Consider the following 13,900-nt stretch of genomic DNA (forward strand, 5'->3'; position numbering starts at 1 on the left):
AGGTGTAAACTTTACACGGGATGGCCATGCACTGGAGGGACAGCCGGCAGCCCTGGCCTATGGACAAAAAGTACCAATAGAAGCCCCACTATACCCCAGTCACGCGCTAGGAAGACCATTACTCTTCAGATGAGCACTCCTGCTCTGAAAGATTCTTTGAGCATCAGGACAAAAAAACTGGAGAGAGGGGCACTGCTGGGGGCCATCTCTGAAGGAAGGCAGGTTTGCAAGGCCTCCCACCGTCAGGTGGGGACCAGCACCTACCCTTACTCAACCCCCACTTAATTTCTGCTTGAGCACCAACCCCCCAAAATGCCTGACTGACTGATATCAGGAGCAACTTGCCTTCTTATGCTAAAAATATGTGAATTGTACCTTGTGAAAAAACTTGTTATAGGAGTTTCTTCTTTTGTGATTATAGGAGCAAATGTTACATTTCCCGAGAAAACCTGTTTTCTTCCCTCAAGAAAACAGACTATTGACCCCTGCTCACAAAGACCTAACTCTTGCCTTTGCTACGCTAAAAGCTTTGCCTTGTATTTGAATGCTAAAGCTCTCTTCCTACCCCATATGATAAACATCTAGTCACCTACTTCAATCTCTATTGGTAAAGATTATGCAGGAGTCTTCCACCAATCTCTGTTCTGGGAAATTTTTACATACCAAAGAATTTGTTATCAGAAATCATTGTCCAAGGCAATGGCCACTTCTGTTTTGTACCCCATACATTTTCTCAACAAATAAAGCTGACTCTCAGGTCAGGGTAGAGATGCCTGCCTGGTGAGCAGAAAGAAGCTGAAGCTCTCTCACTTTCTTTCGCCGACACTGTCCATCCTTCAGGGAGCCCTGGACCTGCTGGAGCTGGACTCCAGCAGGGCACTTCCTTTTAGTCTCTCATACCTTTAAATCTTTCAGAAAGTCCCTGATTTTATGGCACTTGGGCTCCTAGGAAAGGCCCATGCACACTTATGGAGTCAGTTATTAAAGTGGCCATGAATTTATTTCCCATACATTCCATAAGCATTTACTGAGTACCTACTATGGGCCCGGTACTGTGCTATTGGCTGCAAGTACAAGGCCCAACCCCCAAGGAGTTAGTCAGGCTTATATTCCAGTGAGAGATTAAGTTTGGAAAGGTTAAAATAGGTCTAAGCACAAGTACTAGGGAAGCTTAGCGCAGAAGGCACCTCCTATAGACTAGAGCAGAGAGCTGGGAAGGCAGGGCTGAGTCAGGTTCACAAAGGAAGTGAAGTTTTCCCTGAGCCTTGAAAGATCAGGTGAGAGCAGCCAGGAGGAGCACTGTCTAGGCTGGGCAAACAGCCTTTGCAAAAACTGAGCTAGGAATCCTATCTGCAGCCAAACTTTAAACTACTTCCTTCATTCCTCAAGTTGAGACCTCATTGTGATTCAAACTCAGGATCTCCTGTTTACTAGACAAGCCCTTGAACCAATCTCACAAAAAAAAAAAAAAAAAAGCCTCTACCGTCCACATGTACCTCATTCCAGAGCCCTTGTTTTTGCAAGGTCTGCTTTTGCTGGTTTAATAACCCATCAGACAAGAAATATGACTAATTCTATACTTCTTACAGAGAGCAGGAAATTCTTTTCTAATGCACTGTGGACTGGCAACCAGCGGGAGTGTCCCTCGCTTGGGAACACACAAGAGTGAAGAAAAAAAAGAGGATAATCCAGCTCATCTGACAGGTGAGGCAGAAGGGGTGCCAGCAGGTCAACTTACCCCTTGACCTGAAGCTCAGGATGAGCCTTATCTTCTTTTAACTTTTTTTTTTTCACTCAAATGACGCCTTGTTTCACTTATCATCGACTGTAACAACGAAGAAAGCCAGATTCTCACCTTATTATTATATTTGCACAGGAAGCTTAGAAACATCTTTAACTGTTTATTTTTAACTATGTATGTTATATATGTGACATAGAAACCATATATGTGAGTATATTAGTAAATAGGTAACTAAAAGTAGCCAACTAGAGAGCTCTGAACCTCAGCCCAAAGGCAATAGTTTTTTGAGATAAGGTACTGAGCACAGAAACTGCGTTGTTGCTACTTCAGGTGGTGGTTAAATCGTTATAACGAGAGGAGTCAGAATAGTTCAATTGTTCTCTCCTGGGGCAGGAAGGGGTGAGGGAAGCAAGCCCTTGTGGCTCCCTCTTGCCTCTAGTCTACACAGAACGGGCTCATTTCCCCTTGGCAAGGAGCCAGATGCGGCTGGCCAGCATGCCCTCGTTTTCCTGCCCCAGTTCCCCTCTTACCTGAGCCACACTCAGGAACCATAACTCTGCAGGTAACGTCAGCCCCAGGATTATTGCATTTTTATCATTCAGGCACACGTTGACCTCTAATTTGACATCAGGAACACATCTGGTCCATGTAGATTTCCCCATAAACTACCCTGCACAAATAAAAGTCTTGCGTCCCAAGGTAAGTGATTCTGAAGTGAAACCTTGGGATCCCTCACAAACCTGCTTTCTACCAGGAGGTTCAGGGGAGACAGTATCGGAGAGCCCGAACTGCAAAGCCAAAAGGCCATAATCATGCTAGAAAGAGGAAGGTGATCTTCAAAGAAAAGGATTCACCCAAACGGAAGAGGCTGGCTGTCTTTTTTATTCCTGGCTGATTCCGTTTCTTTTTTGTAAACTTTGCTAACCCCGGGATGGTTGTGAAAACCCAGACAGGTGTAGGGGCACCTCCACCCTCTGAGTACATCTGCTGCCACCGCTGCCGGGTGCGCACGATAGGGGCCCTGGACCCAATCGAAGTCCATGCTTCCCGATGACGCACCCGGCCGGGGGTCCTCTCCCACGTGTGGGGGGGCAGAACGAGCATTCCCAGTCCCGTGGCCACCCAGCCGGCCCCGGAGAGAGGGGACAGCGAAGGGGACACCTCGGAGCTCACACCTCACGCCGGTCTCTCCGGCTTTCCCACTTCCAGCACATCGTTTCTCATCAGGGGTACTGTCTGCCTCCAACCCCAAAGTCCTGCGCACCTACATGTCTTTCCAAAGCAACTGAAGAAAGCGCCTATTCGCCTTCCGAGGCTCAGGTGAGTGCCAAGAGGTGTAGGAGGAAAGGGCCCGCTCGCCACCACCCTCTTTCCTCTCCTCCCCACGTTCCCCACGATTCAACAGGGATGTGTGTATTGGGGTGCGCGGGTTAAGAGGGAGCTTAAAATGCCCAAGCGTCCCTTACCTTCCACAGCCATTCTCCTAGAGCTTCCCTAACGCATGCATAATTTTCTCGGCCGAGGTACTCCTCCTGCCCCGCGCTCCCCCCTCCTCGCGCTTTCGCCTAAATATTCTGCGCTCATCTGCTCCAGGACCAACCTGCCGCGGTCACGCAAAGCGAGGCTGCCGGCTCGGCTCGGCGAAGGGCGGCCCGGGAAGTGTAGTTCTCTTACTTTCCTCCGACCCGGGAGAGCACCCTGAATCCTCCTCGGGGGACTGCTGCGTCTCTACACTCAGATTGCAGCTCGGCCTCAGCCGGCCCAGGCAGAGTAATCCCTCCTGGGGGGCGTCTCGCTGGCAGAGCCGGCGACCCCCAGTCGTTGCGAGGACTACATTTCCCAAGATGCCGTGCGCTGGGCTTCTTTCAGCCCTGAATAGAGACCGGAGATTGAGCTCTTCGCGGACAATTGGAAGTGGGTAAGCACCTGGCAGGGGTGTTGCAGAGGCCCGGCGGCAGCAGGGTCTGTGGTGGGATCCTCTGGGCTCGTTCGCCCGCGTGCTTGGCCAACCAGTTTGTGAGGAGAGCAGAGCCCCTGGGGTGGCTGCGGTCCCCGCCTGGGGCCGAGAGCAGCTGCCCGGGGGTGCGGTTCAAACTTGTTTCTCTGCGCCCCGGGATACGCGGGGTTCTGAAGAATCCCGCCAGGTGATATAGCCATCGTCTGATCCAAGTGGGACAGGTGAATAAACACTTCGCATGGGGGTGGAGGATGGCTTAACAATCCTAAACAGGCATCAGCCTCAAGGCTTGAGAACCAAATTTAGGAACCAGAATCCCACCTGAGGATGTCAGATGAAGGCACTCTGTCTTGCTTCCCAACTAGGAAGCTTTCAGCTTGTTTGGCCCGGAAACCAGTTGGCAGTCTGTGATAGGGTCTAAAAATTAACAGCGCCCAAGAATTAGTACCCTTTCAACTTCTGACCCCGTGTCCTAACTCCAAGTGTTGGATTGCTATAAGCAGACAGGAGAATCACGAGGAGGGCAATAGAATTCCAGAGCTGGTAAATACTGATAAAAATGAGGTTCCCAAGGCTTTTTTTTTTTTTTTTTTTCCTTGCTGGTAGAAATGTAGATGCGGTTATGGCTGGTAGAGATAAGGAAATGGTCTTGGGGAAATAATCTGATTCGCGACTGCAGTAAGACTTTTAAAGGTCTTGAGCTTGGAAATTGGAATGGTTCCATACGGTTAGATATATCTCTGTCTCTATCTATCTAAAAACCACTCTGGAAAATAACTCTAAGGAACGATAAAGATTTGATTCTTCCTGAAAGATGACTCGTTAGATTTTGTCTGTCTTGGTCATAATTTTTTTTTTAAATAATTTTGTTTCTGAGGGTGTACAATGCATGCCTGCTTTTCTGGTCACAGAGTATGTACCTAGTCCTGCTATCTGGTAATATGGCTGTGTATGGGTCCTTTTTTTTTTTTTCTTACTTTTTTTTTTCCCCTTCCCTGTGTCTGGGTACTTTTAAAATACTTGTGTGTAACCAAAACATGACATGGATGATATTTTAACTGTGAGTCCATAGAGCTGTGAGCAAATCAAACCCAAGGCTTGCATCTTTGGTACAACAGGCAGAGACCTTTTCAGTGAGACCCAATGGGTATTTGCCGTGAGTAAAATCACTTTTCCAACTTAATATGCAACCAAGCAGGTTAAAATCTGGGAGGAATGAGGGGTGCCTGGCTGGCTTAGTTGGTGGAGCACACGACTCTTGATCTCAGGGTTATAAGTTTTGTAAGTTTGAGCTCCATGTCCGGTGTAGAGATTACTTTAGAAAAGTATGGAAGGAACTGAAGTCTGGGTGCTTCTCTCCCCTCTCATGTATGTAACATCACCAAAGCATTAAATCTTTCCCTAGAAGTTTTGAAAAGAAAGAAACAAAGCATATGGGACAGGCAATATCAGTGGTTCTTGACCTTGTCTGTGCACCAATCTATTCCAAACACACATTTTTAAGCTTCAAGTTAATCTCACAGAACCTGGTTTTCTGAGTGTTTGGATAGGGACAATTAAGTTCTAAAAACGCACAGGTGATTCTATGTGCAGTGGAGGTGAAAAATCATTGGTCTGTTTTTACGCTTTTAAGCATCTGGGTGATACTAAAATGTAAAAGCCACTGGGGCCACTGGGTGGCTCAGTCAGTCGAGTGTCCAACTTCGACTCAGGTCCTGGTCTCAGGTTTGTGAGCTCGAGCCCTGCCGTGGGCTCTGTGCTGATAGCTAGGAGCCTGAAGCCTGCTTCACATTCTGTGTCTCCCTCTCTCTCTGTCCTCCCTTTACTTTCACTCTACCTCTTTCTGTCTGAAAAATTAACACTAAAAAATAAAGAAACGTCACTGAAATCTATTTTTAATTTAAAAACTTTACTTCAACTCAAATATTTAAGATCTTTCTCAATTGATGTGCATTCTTGTCTGACTTTCACTTTTGGTATAAATGTCAATAAGATATTCTTAACCAATAAAAAATAGCCAATACTGAATTTCTTTTTTGTTTTTTCTTACCTAGAAGTAGAGCAGAATCATATGGTTCAAACTAATGAAGCATATGCAGACGTTAAGCTGGGGTTTTCAATTCTGGCCAATCACCTGAAGGGGGGTGGTAAGGGGAGACAAAGGCCAAAAAGAAAAGGCAGAAAATCCCAACTCTCGGCAAGACTGTGAAGCAGTAAGGATTCATAAATGTTGCTGGTGTTTTGTGAATTGATGCAACCACTTTGGAAAACCACTTGGCATATTAAGTTAAATATATGCTCATCCTGCAACCCAGTAGTTCCATTTGTAGGTGCATAGCAGACAGATATGCATACACATCTCCAAAAGACATGTACAGGAATGTTTGTGGCTATATTATTTGTAATAGCTACAAACTAGAAATAGCCCAGATGTTAATCAACATGAAGAGATAAATGACCAATCAGTACTATAGCCCATGGACCAAATATGGCCTGCTGCCTATCTCTGTCTTGTTCATGACCTAAGTTTGATTTTTATGTGTTTAAATGGTTGGAGGGAAAAGAAGAATATCCTGTGACTTGTGAAAATTATGTAGAAGTACCTATATAATCGCTTCAGTATTGCTTTTTAGCCTGTAAAACCTAAAATATTTCCTAACTGACCCTTACTGAAAAAAGTTTTACCAAGTCCTACAATAAAGTAATGGAAATGAATGACTTCCAACTGCATACAACAACAAAGATAAGTCATATACATTAGGTATCTATTGCTGGTAACAAATCGCCCCAAAATTTAGTGGCTTAAAATAGCACCCTTTTGTTATCTCAACTTCTGTGGGAAAGAGATTTGAGCACAGCTAAGCTGGGATTTCTGCTTCATGGGTTTTCTTTTTGTTTTGTTTTAATTTTTTGAGAAAGAGGGATAGAGAGAATGAGAGAGAGCACACATGCAAGCCAGAGAGGGACAAAGAGAGAGGAAGAGAAAAATCCCAAGCAATCTCTGCACTGTCAGCGCAGAGCCCAATGCGGGGCTTGAACCCATGAACTGTGTGATCATAACCTGAGCCAAAAGCAAGAGACCACCCAGGTGCCCCATTTCATGGTTTTTTACAGGCTTCAGTCAAGGTGTTGGCCGGGCCAAAATCATCTGAAGGCTCAACTTGGGAAGGATAGGCTTCCAAGTTCACATGGTCATCGGCAGAACTCACTTCCCTATAGGCTGTAGGATGGAAGGCATCAGTTTTTTGTTGGCTGTTGGTGAGAGGCCATCCTTAGTACTTTGCCACAAGAGCCTTTCCAACATAGCAGGCTGCTGCATCGGAACACACAAGCTAAGAAAGCAAAACAGAGTTTGCTAGCAAGATGGAAGTCACAATCTTCTTTTTACCTAATCATAGAAGTCCCATCCCTTCAATATTGTCATTTTCTATTGGCTAGATGTAAGTTACTGAAGGGAGACCATAAATATCAGGAGGTTGGATCATTGAGGGTCATCTTAGAGCCTGCCTACTACAACACACAGGGAGGATGTTGAACAGAAAAGCCAGACAAAAAGAAGTACCTATTGTGTGATTCCATTTTATATGAAATTCAAAAACTGTACAAAATAAATCTATGGCATTAGAAGTCAGGATAGTGACTAAGTGTATGAAGTGGGAAGTCAGGATAGTGACTAAGTGTATGAAGTGGGAAGTATAAGAGCAGAGAATGGTTAATAACTGGAAGGAGGGCCCATGAGGGCATGTGGAGTGCTGGGATATTGTGATTCTTGAGCTGCCTGCTGTCTACACACGTGAATAATGTTTGCGAAAAGGTATTAAGCCATTTGTATCTGATTTGTGGAAGTATGTGTGTGTGTGAGAGGTACTCCAATGAAAATTTATAAGAAGTAATGTATGTGTAGATTCAGTTAAACATGATAAATTACCCATTCGTCAGTTACTCTCTGATTTTCTATGGCTTCTCTTTCTTTGCCACAGTAAAGTGGCAGTTATTCCATTCCATTTAATAAGTTATGTTTTGAGGATCTATTAAGTACCAGGCACTTAGTACCAGGTCTAGATGCTTATAGTATGTGGCAGGCAGAATGTCTAGAAATGACTCTCAAGATTCCATATCATTATCCCCTGAACTCACGTATGTGATGAGTCATTCCTCCTGTGATTGTGTTATGTTAAAAGGCACAGTTGACTTTGACTTTAAAAGTGGAAGGCTATCCAGCTGGGCCTAATATAGTCAATCAAGAAACCATTCTCTCCAACTGCTAGCAAAAGAGGAGGGCAGAAGAGGAACTCAAAGAGATTCTAGGCATGAAGAAGATTCAACACATAGGTTACTCCTTTGAAGAGAGAGGCATGTAAGTAGGGACACAAATGGTCGCTGCAGATAGCAGCAAGAAGAAAAGGGCCTCAGTCCTATAGCTGTAAGGAACTGGATTCTTCTAACAGCTTGAATGAGCCTGGAAATAGATTCTTCCCCAGAGACTTCAGATAAGCATTCAACCCACCTGACACTTTGACTTAGGTCTTGTAAAACCTGAACATGGAACACAAGTGAGGCTGTACATCCCTCTTAGCTACAGAACTGTGAGCTAGTAAATCAATATTGTCTTAAGGTGCGAAATGTACTTCTTTTCTTTTCTTTTTTTCTTTTTCTTTTTTGAGCGAGGAGGGGCAGAGAGAAAGGGAGCATGAGAATCCCAAGCAGGCTCCACACTTTCAGTATGGAGCCCAATGTGGGGCCTGAACCCACAAACCGCGAGATCATGACCTGAGCCAAAACCAAGAATCAGACACTTAGCCAACTGAGCCACCCAGGCATCTCTAAATGTGCTTACTTTCTATTTGTTAATCTGTTGAGTTTGTTAAGCAGCAATAGAAACTAATACAGGATGCATCTCTGGTCCCAGCAGAGAGTTATATGGGACCTGTTTTTATGGGTGAGGACAGTTTTAAAAAATGATTTTAATGCTGATAAAGGAAATCAGAATATCTGGAGGTAGGATTCTTACCCCCAGCATTTTTTCTTTTTTCAGGTTTTTAAAAAAATTTTTTAATGGTTTTTAAAAATTTATTTTTGAGAGAGAGACACACACACACACAGCATAAGCAGGGGAGGGTCAGAGAGAGAGAGGGAGACACAGAATCCAATGACAGGCTCTACGCTCTGAGCTGTCAGCACAGAGCCTGACGTGGGGCTCAAACGCACTAACTGTGAGATCATGACCTGAACCGAAGCCAGATGCTCAACCAACTGAGCCACCTAGGCACCCCTTTTTTTTTTTTCAAGTTTTTAAAGTACTTTGGGAGATTCTAATTGGAAGTTCCAATTGAGCACTCTTGTTAAAGGGAAAGAGACCAAAATGCCTGGGTGAGAAGAGATATTTGGCATTTCCTTCTGTCACATGTCCGATTAACCTGTCACTGAGTCTTGTCATGGCATCTTGCAACATAACTCTTGAACGTGGGCTTCCTCTCCATCCGTTCTGTTACTCTGCTGGAGGAGTCAGACTTGGATTTCATTTAAATAACATAAGCCCTTCCCCTGGCTCCACGAGGACAGGCGTTGACTCTGGTCTTGCTTGCCTTCTATGTTCCAGTCACTAGTAGTGTGTTCACCATGTAACAAGTACTTAATACACATAGCATGTGTTTATCAATGATGACTGATTGAAGGAGTACATGAAAAAACTACTCAATCATGATTGAGGCTACATTCTCTCCACTGAAACTTCAAGTTGATATTTTGTTTTTGTTTGCTGTAATGTTCCATACTGGTAGAAGTAGATATTTCTACACCTGGGATCAATTCAAAAATGATGTAGAGACAAGTTAATCCGAGCCTTCTCCTTTCACAGTTGGGGCAGAGAAAAAGCATGCCCAGGTTGCACCGTGGTAGAACAATGTCTAGAATCCAGGTCCAGGCAAAGGCCTTTTTTTAGGGGGTTGGGGGTGCAGGGCTATGAAGATTCCTGTTGCCTTAGGGTTGGCTTGGTTGCCAAGTGAGGAGGCGGGGACAGCTGCACTTCTTGCTGTATAGGTGGGGGTAGATTGGGGTAGATCTACCTCAGACTGAAGGGGCAGTGGCTACCTGAGGGACAGCCATTCTCACAGTTATGGCAGAGGCACAAGAGGGCAAGAGGAAGTGTCAAGACTCAGAGCTGGGGCATATTCACTTCTTCCCCTTTGTCATTTGTCAATGTAAGTCACATGGCCAATCTCATCGTCAAGGCATGGGGAAATACAGAAATATACCAAGCCCATGAGGAAGCCATGGCAGAGATGCGAATGCAGGGAAGGATGAAATACTGGGTTAATTACTCCACCTCCACAGTGGCTATGTATGAGTCTCTTATGGTTGCCATAACAAAGTGCCACCACCTGGCACTTTTTGTTGTTTTGTTTAAAACAACAAAAATGTATCCTTTCACATCCTGAAGACAAGAAGTCCAAAATCAAAGTATTGGCAGGGCCATGCTTCCCCTGAAGTCTCTAGGGAAGAATCCTCTCTTCTTTCTAGTTGTTGCTGGTTCCTTGGTGTGCTGCTACATCACTCTGGTCTTTGCCTCTGTCATCATGTGGTCTTGTTCCTCCTGAGTATATCTCTGACTTTTTAAATCACTCTTCCTTATAAGAGCACCAGTCCTTAGATTCAGGGCCGAACCTAACCCAGTATTACCTCTCCTTAATTTGGTTGCCTTTACAAAGACATTATTCCCAGATAAGGTCACATTCACAAGTATGTGGGGTTAGGAATTCTACAAACTTGTTTTGGGGACACAATTCAACCCAACCTACAACGAACAGACCAAAATCCTATACCATCTTTTATAAGCTGTTCTCAAAGTCTGGGTCCAGGACCCACAGAATGAACTCAGCTGGGAGGTGGTTAAAAGTTCAAATTCTTGGGCCCCAAACCGGTCCTATGGAATCAGAAACTAGTGGGGCAGGACCAGCAATCTGTGGTGTGACAAGTTCTCCAGGTGACTTTAATTCATGCTAGAGTTGGAGAACCATCTGCCGTAGAAGACAGTAGAAGCTAGGCTTTGCAAAAAGGTAACATTGGCCATTGTTGTTAAGAAGGACTGAGAGGTCAGACCCAATCCCAGTTGGGTGTCCATATGTGTGTGTTTCTAAGTATGTAGTATTGTTGGAATAAGTGGTGGTGAAGGTAATTACTCATAAGAAAGCAGGTGTTGGAAGTAGAGGGGTTTAACTAATCACTTGAGTAATAAGAATATAATTCTAAGGACTCCAGGCCCCCCTTGCCTCATAGATCAAAGACTTTGACAAAGCACTGTTCTTATACTCAAAAGTCATCCCTGAATTTTCATTTCCTGTGGGTGTGAGAAAGTTGGGAGGAATCCTCCAAGCTCGTTCTCATGTCTGCAGCATGAGCTACGCTGGGGAGAATCCATGAAAAGAACATAGCCACGGTGCTCTGCACAGTGTTCAGTGCATCTGTGGAAATGATTATTACCAAAGACCGACTGCTGACTCCACACTTCTGTCTTCAGCCAGTTCTGGAGAAGAATGTATGTGCAGGGCTGAGAAAGAAAACATGCCACAGTTTGGTACAGTATTTCAGGTGTGAGACATAGGAAGTTAGTTTACTAGTGAGGTTCCATCTAATGCACAACTGAATTTAACAAAGAGAGCACTTAGATAGGGTTCGATTCTCAACTAAAAACAGTAAAAATCAGGCATGGGCAACTTTGTCCTTAAAAATACCTCGCGTTGTCCCTTGAAATACAGCGCATGGAATTTTGTATTTACAGTCCTATAGAGTAATTCCCTAGCACACCAAATGTAGAGAACATGATGGAAAGGCTACAAGGAGAAAACTTTGTACAGATGTCTGTATATTCAAAACATTCTGTCTTTCAAATATATTCCTTCTCTGAATGCAGGAGTTGGGGGGGCAGATAGACTGTTCCAGACTTTTCCTTTTGGACTCTAATACCTTAATATGCTGTGTGGTTTTTCGAGGATTAAACGAGAAAATTAAAATTCCCACCTTAGAGGTAGGTCTCTAAAGAAATGGGAGTTTGTTCAATAAATTTAACCTACCTACATGAATCAAACATTATGGAGTGGTTACAATTTGCCAGAAATTCTAAGCACTTTAAACACGTGCAGACATTCTGGCTCTGAAGGCCACGGGCTTGACTAGCGTCCTATGCTGCCTTTTTCTTTTTGCACATATTGTGTCTCTGCTATATGCAGTTTTGGAGAGTGGCTAAATTTGGGGGGTTAATTTGTTAAATAGACAACTGATCCTCAAAAAGCCTCTGACACAGATAAATTGTTCTCCATTTTATAGATGAGCAAATCAAGGACAGAGACGTGACTTTAATTCACCCAACTGTTATGTGGTGAGATGCAGACTTCTAAAGTCAAAACATGGAGCTGGATATACTGATATCAGGTGTGGGCTCAAAGGAGTGCCCTCCTCCCCAACCCCGATGCCTCTTTCCTTGAAGGGCAGCAAGTAATATGGATAAAACTTCTGCAGCCTCTTCTTTTTAGGAAGCCTGTTCTGTGCTTTCTTATTTTCCCAGGGGCAGAGAAAATAGCATATTGTGTTGTCTCAAAAGAAAAGAATGGAGTGAGCCTTCGTGGTTAGAGATGAGAGAAGTCCATCAGTTGTCAGGAAGTCAGAGTCAGGGGAATTTGTGCAGCCAGGGCCCAATAAAAGGCACTGCAGGTGCCAATGACAGATTACTGTCCTCATAAACCTGAAGGCATGATCTAGGGCTCAATCCTAATGTCTGCCAAACTCAGAGAAGTTAAAGAAAAATGAGACGTGGGAGATGATTTAGATTGCACCTACGAAAGAAAGGATGTAGCGCACCCAAGATGTGCCTTGTGAGATAAGACAAGCATTAGCATAGAGCAGCCTCATTATTTGCCTTCTCCTTACTTTTTCCAGCCCGTGGTAACTGTTAGAGAAACATGCGGCATATAAAAGTTATTTCTGTGAGGTCTGATTTTGTTCAGGAGTCCTAAGGACTGGAAACGTAAATCTTATGAGTGCAAGGGATATTATCAGCTAATTTTTCCTCATGGTTTTAAATGCTAATGGCATAGTATCTGTTAGGTGTCTTAAGTGATGCAGTGTATATTTGTTAAAGTGATCTCTGCCCTCCTCATACAACTCTTCTTGGGTTGTATGGACTCTTGGATTGATGTGGGTGGGAGGTGGGAGTGGGTCCTTCTTTTCCATCCCCTGGACTAGCCTCAGGAAAAAATAAACCCAACCACGAAGCCTCTCTGAGGCCCGGTTCCTAAGGTGCTGCCTTACATGTGCTGTATGTATTGTTGGCTTTGCCCTTGGAGGCGCAGCGATGGAGTAGAAATATCCTGGAAACTATAGATCTGAGTTTGAAGTCTGCCTCTCACCACATCCCAGCTGGGTGAATTGAAGCAAAGTCACGTCTCTGCCCTTGATTTGCTCATCTATAAAATGGAGAACAATTTACCTATGGCAGGGGCTTTTGGGGAATCTATCTAGCAAATTAACCGCCCCCAAATTTAGTGGCTTAAAATGATTGATCATCTCACAGAACTTCTGTGGTTCCAGGAATCTGAGAGCAACTTCTCTGGGTGATTTCTAGCACAGTGTCTCCCATGAGGTTGCAGGCAAGATGGTGGCCAGGGCCGCCATCATCCAAAGGCTTGACTGGGGGTGGAGGGCTTGCTTCCATGGTGTCTCCCTCACACCATTGGCAAGTTCGTGCTGGCACTTGGGAGGAGGCCTCACTGCCTGCAACGTAGACAACTTCATGAGACTGCTGGGTTTTTCCTCACAAAACGACAGCTGACTTCTCCACGGGAGTCATCCAAGAAAGCCAGGATAGGCCACATGCCTTTTGTGACCCGATCTCGTAAGTCCCAGATCATCACTCTGGTCTAGTCTACTTGCCAGAAGCAAGCCACTTGGTCCAACTGTCACTCAAGGAGAATCAGGCTCTATTTATTTTTGAAACAAGTATCTAAGAATTTGTGGTCATATTTAAAAAAATTTTTATACAGTTATTTATTTTTTGAGAGAGAGAGTGAGACAGAGCATGAGTGGGGAAGGTCAAAGAGAGAAGGAGACACAGAATCTGCAGCAGGTTCCAGGCTCTGAGCAAGCATTCAGCACAGAGCCCAACACGGGGCTAGAACCCATCAGCCATGGGATCATGACCTGAGCCTCAG

The 13,900-nt window shown here is 44.5% G+C and overlaps 1 protein-coding gene and 1 long non-coding RNA gene across 2 annotated transcripts in view; one reads left to right on the forward strand and one right to left on the reverse strand.

Moving 5' to 3' along the window:
* The window catches only part of SAMD12 (sterile alpha motif domain containing 12), a 375,957-nt gene extending 372,593 nt beyond the window's left edge, over positions 1-3,364 (reverse strand). Inside the window, exon 1 of the mRNA XM_029923415.1 lies at positions 3,208-3,364. Within this exon, the coding sequence (XP_029779275.1) occupies positions 3,208-3,220 (13 nt within the window). The 5' untranslated portion in view covers positions 3,221-3,364. The remainder of the gene's footprint in view (positions 1-3,207) is intronic.
* Positions 3,365-3,554: 190 nt separating this feature from the next.
* LOC115278926 overlaps positions 3,555-13,900 on the forward strand; it is a 148,259-nt gene continuing 137,913 nt past the window's right edge. The window contains exon 1 of the long non-coding RNA XR_003903119.1: positions 3,555-3,659. This is a non-coding gene — a long non-coding RNA (uncharacterized LOC115278926). The remainder of the gene's footprint in view (positions 3,660-13,900) is intronic.

The sequence above is a fragment of the Suricata suricatta genome, chromosome 15 (genome assembly GCF_006229205.1).
Source record: "Suricata suricatta isolate VVHF042 chromosome 15, meerkat_22Aug2017_6uvM2_HiC, whole genome shotgun sequence".
Taxonomy (NCBI): domain Eukaryota; kingdom Metazoa; phylum Chordata; class Mammalia; order Carnivora; family Herpestidae; genus Suricata; species Suricata suricatta.